Source organism: Urocampus carinirostris, chromosome 7 (genome assembly GCF_059441175.1).
Source record: "Urocampus carinirostris isolate Australia breed hairy pipefish chromosome 7, RoL_Ucar_1.0, whole genome shotgun sequence".
NCBI lineage: Eukaryota > Metazoa > Chordata > Actinopteri > Syngnathiformes > Syngnathidae > Urocampus > Urocampus carinirostris.
Window position 1 is genome coordinate 24,483,907 of NC_142355.1, and position 8,760 is coordinate 24,492,666.

The following is an 8,760-nucleotide window of genomic DNA, read 5'->3' on the forward strand; positions in this document are numbered from 1 at the left end:
ATTGACTCAACTATTGGAAATGTTGTACGTCCCACAAACATCAGTGGTTTTTAAAACAACTTTTACATGCGATTCATTTTTTTGAAAGTATCTCTTGTTACATAATGCTAACATTTTGAGGAATTTATTTACTCGGTTGCACAATACAGAACTCTATTTAGTGTTGGCAACAAGATTAACTTGATATATTTGGAAAAAATTTGAGAGCGGCGCAAGACCATTCAAAGAGTCTTTTTTCTTATTTCCCAAATTTTTCTACTTTTATTGTTTTCCCTTTCTCTATATTTTTTCTCCTGCCTCCTTTTAAGTCTTTTTGTGCTTAATGTTACAGAAGAAATTTTGACATAGGGATTAAAGCAACAAAACCAATCTGAAGAGCCGGTAGGGAGGCGAAAAACACGAGTCTCTTTAGTGAGCTGAGCCTAAAGAGGCAGTTTTCGAAAATAAACAGGGAAACGCAGATGAATAAGGTCACAGAGCTACTTAGTCTAACTATGCAGGCTATAATTGAAGTTAACCACACTTGTCTCTTCATACTTTAATGCCTTGGTGATAAAGAATTATGCCCCTCGCCGCCCATCTGGTCAATCAACCCACAACCCCCCCACAAGAATTTGAGCTCAAATGCACGCTTACACTACTCAATTTCGTGCAAACCTCGACTTTGCCAAGGGAAGCCATGTTGTTTTTACCTTCATGCACTGTAAATTTGCCCGAATTTGCTCGAGCCCTGATTTTTATGTGATGGATAGATTTTAATGCTCGGAGAAGGTCTGGGCACTGCGCACCTTAAAGGGAACACTGATTTTGTTTGTTGGTTTTACAGCCTTTAGGTTCCACATCGATGGGGAAGTCAGATTGAAATCGTATTCGACAACGGTCTTTTGTAGAAAATATGACCACATTTTCATTCGCTGAAAACATCAGAGTGTTGTAAAATGCTGCGAACATGGGGTCTTGGTTTAAATGGTAAATGGTTCTCATTTATATAGCGCTATTCAAGTCACTGAAGACCTCCCAAAGCGCTTAACAATGTGCTTCTGTCAGGACCAGAACAGAAACAGGACCCAATTGCGTGACGTTTACCACAAGTTTTATTGAAAGAAAGAGCAAAAGCTGTACCCACGATCCGGTGTTCGCTGGACGCGGGAAACAAGTCGCTCTCGGATTCGGACTGTTATCCGAACACGGAAGTGGATCTTCCGTAGCGAGCGATGGCGATGTCGGGGCCGGAAAAACTGGTCGGTAGCCGGGACTGGGAGAGCAAAGTGTGGTCGGGGTCGGAAACGAGTCGTAAGTCAGAACGAAAGAGTAGATGTAGTCGGGGACAAAAAGAGGTCGTAAGCCGGGACGGGAGAGCAGACATGGTCAGGATCAAAACAGGTCGTAGCCGGAGACAGACGGGAGCAAAAACGGGACAGGTGGGAGTAGGGGTCGAAAAAGGCTTGCCTAGTATACACTGAGGTTCGCAGATGGACTGACAACAGGGGACTAACAGGACAGGGCATAAATGGGGACAGGGAGCCAAATGACCGGGCACAGGTAAAACACATCAGTAATCATGACAGCTCCACACACAGAATAACCCAATAATGTAAAAGCATTTACTCAATTAAGCACGGTACAATTGATTGATTAGAATACCCCTGCATAATATTGGGGATAAATAAACTATGGTTGCCAGAATAATTCCAAAACCCCAATGACAATACAGTACACCACTGCGATACGCAACCCTGTTTAAAGATATTTTCACTTTATGTGGAATGTTTTTTGACCCCTCTTTACAGCGTTTTGCTCTCTATCCTACATCAAGAACCAACTATTTCACAAACTCAAAAATGTTGAAAATTCATGTTACGCATTGTTTCATTTGACGAAGTGCCTACAAGTCTATAAGATGCTTATTGGTCAACATCGTATAAAATGCTATTGGTTTGCCTCATGGTATTATGAAAATGTTCATATGCTAATGACTGAATTATCTCCCACAATGCCTTCCTCCCCATTCAGTTCAGAATCTCGTCTGCCTTGAGTCAGTGATACAATACTCTATTTTTTTCAAGCTATTGGTCTTGAGACATGCAGTGATGATAAAGAGGCAAGTAAAACATAATGACCATAGAAAAGAAACTTTATCAGAAAATACCAAAAAGGCACATGAATCTCATGGCCGTAACCAATCAACAATCAGGACTATCATTGAAAATAAGTAGGTGAAGGAAATCTTACAAGCACAAAACAATTCTCATCGGTGGAAGCTTTAGAATCAGTTTCATTTTTAATCCACTGTATCCACCTGCTACTCCAGTGTACCAGCAGACAAAGTAAAATACAATTTCTTCTTTTTTTTTTTTTTACGCTTACTCATATATAATGTTATTTAATCATGTTTATGTATAAATGTCATACTTACCATATACAGATGTGATATTTATGTTTCTATCTGGGTTATGGTGGGTTCGCAACGTATTAGCTATGCATTATCATAGGTTTCTACCCCTTGCGCAACGGCTTTTTCAGTTTTTCAGGACAGACTGTTTTTTCAGCGTGGGAAACCATCTTACAAAAACCTTCCATATCACACCCACTATTTATTTGTTTTTTCTAGTAACTCAAGACTGTGCTTGTCGAAAAAAATCTAAAATTTCATTGTGTTATAACGGGGCGGTGGGGTACCTTTTTCTACTCCCCCTGCTGTTTTTTTTTACCTATCTTCACTATAATTACACACACTACACCTAATAAACTCTGTTGCATCATCTGTGTTTTCCCGCGGCAAGGACATTAAAGTACGTCTTGCTTTTAGGCGATTGAGAAGCACGAGGCCCTCGCCGGCAGGGTCTGAAGTACACATGATCCAGTGGTTGTTGGACATCTCGGCTCGGTGGGAGTCCAAAAACGTATTTGCGATCACCTCGTATTCGTTGCCGTAGGCAGTCCTGATCGAAGGGAAACAAGGATTTTTTTTTCTTCAAAATGAGACACCAATATCGCACTCAGATGTAGCATGTGTGTAAACTTTTCTACAGTTATTTGAGCAACAAATTGAACACAAATGGCGTAAGAACGCAATTTTACGAATCACTTAAAATACTTAGTCATGTATTCTTTATCCTCTGTAATGAGTGGCTCATATTAATGCACAGGCTCGGGGAGTAACGGAATACATGTAACAGCGTAACATAATCAGGATCCAAAAATATGTAATGGTACTCTGTTACAGGTAAAGGTAAATTTGTAAAAATAAGGATTACTTTGCGGGATTTCAGTTTTATTTGAAAGTTTTATTATTTTGCACACCCAAGGGGACAATATTGAAGTCCGGTGTACGTTTACTTTCAACTCTTTGTATGTTTTTGCTCGTCCGTATTAGAGCGTCTCATTAATTCCACAGAATCCTGACATACGCGATGAAGTGCGAATTTTACACGACAATACGTGGTAAAAATGTGAACACTTTTCTGTCGGGACTACAAGCAACTACACTACCTGATCTTGGTTTTCCCTATTTTTCAAGGTCACATTGCTCATTTCTCTTTGACAAAATGTAAACCATAAATTCCGGACTATAAGCCGCTACTTTTTTCCCAAACGTTCAACCCTGCGGCTTATTCAGTGATGCGGCCAATTTTAGGCACATGACTCGGCTTACAAGCTAAACGCCCTGTGGGCGAAGGCCCAGCAACCAGGCGCTCGCCAGCGGACTCGGTAACCCGCGTCCGGGCGAGGGAAATGTTTTTCAACGGTTTTTTTTCCCCCCCTCGTAAGCGGTGCGTGAGCTGCCCTTTCTCTGGCCCCCTCACCTAAGACCTGTTTGTCATAAGTAACCCTACCAGGCTTGAAGCCCCCAGACCATATAGCTTCTATGCTAAGAAGCTCTCAGTGTAAAGCTACTGCTCCTCCGCATTGAGAGGAGCCAGTTGAGGTGGCTCGGGCATCTGATAGGATGCCTCCTGGACGCCTCCCTCGGGAGGTATTCAGGGCATGTCCCACGGGCGGAAGGCCCCGGGGACGCTAGAGAAACTATGTCTAAGTCGGCCTTGGGATCCCGAAGGATAAGCTGGATGAAGTGGTTGGGCTTCCCTGCTGAGGCGACCAGACCCCGGATAAGTGGAAGAAAATTGATGGGTGGATGGAAATGTTTTTCTTTGTTTTTTTTAAACATTTTGAGGTGTTGATTTACAAGCATCATCAGGGAACAAAAAAAACTTGTATCACAAAGGACAACTGCAACTAAAACCATCAGTAAGCATAATCCTGTAAAACGATGTAAGGGTGTCGTTTTGAAAAGCAAAAATTGTGCAGAAAAACAATAAATGATTGCTGTGTACCCAAGAATCAGATGTTTCATAAGAGCCAGCGCCTGGTGTGTCTTGCAGTGAAGAATGACCACGTTGACATTGGCCTGACAGAAAAGTGAGCAAAGTACAACTTTGTAAAGTTGACTAAGCAGAAAAAAACATACGTAACATGTGCAACACTCACAGGGACGGGAAGACCCTCGTGTTCAAGTCTCTCCTGAGGGTCGAAGTGCACCACTTTCCACCAGGATTGGAAACTTTCCTTCTCTTCCAAGTTGACCTCCTGTAGGCGAGAACGCAGAGCGCACTTGCGGAACGTCTGGGCTTCGCTCGTCAGGTACATCTGAAAAAGCGGAGGTGAATTGCTTGTTTTTACCGCTACAACATAAGTTGTCTATCCAGAAAGAAAAACGAAAACTGTCCTGTTAAAAGGAATTGTACTACTTGCAGTCTTCTGTCACACCCCCCCCCTTTAGAAGAACAACCCTTTTTTAATTAGTTTTTTAAAGTAATCCATCCAATTCCTGCATCCATTATCTTCACTAGGGTCGCATGGGTGCCGGAGCCAATTTTAGCTATCATCAGGCAATGGGCAGGGGACACCCTGAACCGCTTGCCAGCCATTCACAACCATTCAAATGCTCATTCATACCTAGGGACTTTTTGGACCGGCCAGTTAAGCTGACCTGCATGTGGGAGGAAACCGGAGTGCCCAGAAAGAACATGCAAACTCTGGATGGGGACGCCACGGTAGATTGAAATAAACCCCAGAACTACGCGCCGTGGGGCTGCGTGCTAACCACCTAATGTCACGACCAGCACAAAGGGTAGAACCAATCGCGTAACGTTTCTCACAAATTTATTGAGATATAGAGGAAAGGCAGCACCAGCGATCCGTTGCTCGCTGGACGCGGGAAGCAAGCCGCTCACGGGATCGGGGCCTATTCCGAATACGGAAGTGAATCTTCCAGAGCGGGATATCGTGTTGTCGAAGACAGAAAAAAAACATTCGATAGCCGGGACAGGAGAGCAAAAGATGGTCGGGATCAAAAATTAATCGTACGCCGGGACGGGAGAGTAAAACACGGTCGGGGTTAAAAAACAGGTCGTAGCTGGAGACAAACGGGGAAATCAGGAACGAACGAGTGGAAAACTGGTGCAAAAAGCAGGACAGACGGGAGTCAGAGTCAAAGTGCTGGCCTTGTGGAAACAGGTTCGCTGACGGACTGACAACAGGCGAGTGAAAGGACTGTGCTTAAAAAGGACGGGGAACCAATCGGGTAGCCCGCGCCAAACGAGCGGGCACAGGTGATACTAATCAGTCATCATGACACCTAGCTTCTGTGCCACCCTTTTTTTTTTATTTGAAGTGTTCACATAATATTTGTGAGGACAAAACAACAATTACATCCTGGACCACGATTGTTTCCCTGCTACCTGATTTCCCCGTGTACCGAAGAAGACCACCGTTAGCCGTTTTAATCAGTGTTTTTTGAACTTGGCCTCCATACCAGCAAGAATGGATTCTTGACAAGTATTCAAACATTTTGAAACAGCAAAATAGAAGATAGTAGTAACTATGAGGTTTCACTTACTCCACCGGTGAAGTCACCTAATGTTTTCAGAGCAAAACTTTGCTCATAATGAAGAGTGGCTCCTTGAGGAGTGCCGTCCACGCTGTTGTCACACAGGCAAGATTTAGAACATAGGACTGTTTACGACGCAAACGTGTGTTTGTGTACCTAGTAACAACAAAGGCAGTCCGCACGCAGGGCTGAAGGGATCTCCCGGCGCTGACTCCGCACGGACCTCGAATGTGCGGCGAAGGGATTTTGGTCATTTGGTCGATGTACGCGTTGATTCCGAGCGCAAAACATTCTCCTTCGTCGGTGATGCTCACCAACATGACGATATCGCCAAAGTGAAGGGCGCCGTCCGTGCTCGTACTCAGCTCCACCTTGTCACACAAAGACATTGTTATCTTCATCGTCGATGAACATTTTCTCCATGTTTGTGGAAATACCGGACTGAGGATGTTCTTCTTCAGTAAGTCCACTCTCTGGGCAATCAGCTCTCCCTTTTCTCGTTTATTCAGGTACTTGCTCCTCACGTGCTGTAGTCAACAAAGTAATAAGACGTGCTCATATTTATTGATACATTTGTCTGATCAGGGAAGGTAGATGAAGATTTGGTTTGTGGCTGGTTAGGAGAATATCAGATAGGAATTGAATATAATTGTCTTTATTGTCATTGATATCAACGTGATCATCACGTTCATCACAGATGAAACGATTAGACACGGCACTCCAGGGTAAAACATGCAATATAGATACTTTGAATAGAAAAGAGATAACATCAAGGTAACATACCTGTCAACCTGTACGTTTTTGCCGTACGAAGTACATTTATTATGCATTTTAAGACGTGTACGACGTACAAGACAATCTGTACGGAAAAACGTGAATTTGTCAATTATGTGTACCATCCGCTATACACGACTATGACGAAACGGCAAATCAATCAAGTCAATTGAGTTCGCCGCTATCTCTGTATCGTTTTTTTTTCCCGTTGCAAACGAAGCGAGCGGTTTGATGCTACTATGCGCATGCGTCTACCGCCTCTGATTTCATGTGGTAGTTGTGTAGTGAAAGGAATTCAGTCTATTTTAGAGAACCGGGTTTTCAGCTCAACTCATTAAAGAGAGGCGGCTCTCATACGGCTCACTTGCATTATATTACGAATTATTATGTTGTATAAAACAGTTAAGAAAAAAGGAAGTATAAAAGGAGAAAATGAAAAAAGACAGGTTTGTGGTTATCCCTTTAATCAGTATATTACCAACAATAATTTAATGCAGAAAATGAATAATTTGAATAAGAAAATGTATTATTCTACTTAATTATATTTGCATGTATTTTTTCCTTCTAGAGTGAACGTCCAAGCTACTTCATTTTTTAACTTGTTTCATAATAAACCTCACTCATGTCGAGCAACTCACTATCTCACAACAAAATGTTAATTAACAATATATATGATATAACGAAACACATGTACAATATAACATGTTGAACTTCATAAATAAACATGTTTGAAAGAAAAATGTGGTGTAAGATATTTTTGTATTTTGTAAGGGAATATACGAGTTTGTAAGGGCAGGGAGCCGTGGAGGTTGACAGGTATGAGGTAAGTAGGCCAAAAAATATAATAATTACAACATAGTGCTTAGGTGGAAGAGGTAGATACAGGTATATAGAGGTAAGTAGATGGATGGCCAGAAAGTGATAGCTAAATAGATAAATAAGTAGGTAGCGCAATGCAAATGACGGGTTGATATACAGTATAGGGAACAAAATGGCGGAAAGACAAAAAGTGTTACGTAGTTACGGTGTTTTGATTAACCAAATGCATTAAAATATGGTCTTTCTATAAAGTAGAGGGGACATTCACGTTATTTATTCGTTTTACCGTCGCGTCGCTGAAATAAGTTTCGAGTTACTTACAAAGTCTACTATCGGTTTCTTGACCACAAACCTCTTCCAAGTGTTGCTCCTCGTTCCAGTTGCCGATTTTCACACTCGTGCGGTAAGTTTTGAACTCGGGCATGGAAGTCATTTTATTGGCCATCTTGGCGTTCGCTAACCAAGCGAATTTGAAGGAGAGTGGTTCGCGTGGCGGTATCTATGGCAACCAGTGTGTGACTTCAACCCACACCGGCCGCCGCCGCTAGAGGGCAGAAAATGCCTGACACAGATTGAACGTCAGCCGAGCGATATACTTTACGCATGCGTATTGAAAGCGTGTCGTCTTTTGAGGTCAAAGTCGCGTCAAGGGAAGTGCGGTTTGTGTCGTTCTGTGACGTCATAGTCCATCTACGTTGTTTTGTTTTGCTCCAATTTTTTAATGGGATTTCTAAACACACATATTTTCATACGTTTCATGTAGACACAATCGAAGTGTACAGCAAACACTATCATTATTAATCCCCCAAATCATTCATTTTGTGCATTATGGCCGCCACCAGTCTGTACTTGCCAAAGACACACCACTACGATCCTCGTTAAGGGGGAGCGCTAATCAAGGGACCCCAAAAAAGCCTGTCCTTTTTCTTTGTTTATTCTTTAAATTCTTGCTTTTTTCCTTATTTTTCCTGCTTTTATCTATTCTTGGTACTCTATTGCAGAAATAGGTTCTTATTATCGCCTGAATTTGTATTTGCAATTAAATGCCCGCGGATGAGTGTAGCACGGCCACCTTCGCTGGAAAACAAGTGAGACAATAACTTGAAGCCTTACCAGGTACCTTGTCGAATTGGATCACAATCTGAAAGCTAAACATTGTATTTTACACATTTTTCTAAAAGTTAGTCGAGGAGTTTCCAAAAGTGTCCATTTGGAGACGACCAGTTTAGAACACTAAAACCTTCGCAAATGTGTTTATTACTTTGGCCAACCGTTTG

General features: G+C 42.2%; 1 protein-coding gene across 1 annotated transcript; it reads right to left on the bottom strand.

Moving 5' to 3' along the window:
• Window positions 1-1,590: 1,590 nt before the first annotated feature.
• Window positions 1,591-8,058, bottom strand: cfap161 (cilia and flagella associated protein 161). The gene is made up of 7 exons (XM_088340280.1): window positions 7,836-8,058; window positions 6,328-6,417; window positions 6,047-6,261; window positions 5,900-5,981; window positions 4,489-4,647; window positions 4,335-4,408; window positions 1,591-2,942 (listed from the first exon to the last, which is right to left on the bottom strand). The coding sequence occupies exons 1-7, from the start codon at window positions 7,926-7,928 to the stop codon at window positions 2,708-2,710; spliced, it is 948 nt and encodes a 315-aa protein (XP_088196406.1). The 5' UTR covers window positions 7,929-8,058; the 3' UTR covers window positions 1,591-2,707.
• Window positions 8,059-8,760: the final 702 nt, after the last annotated feature.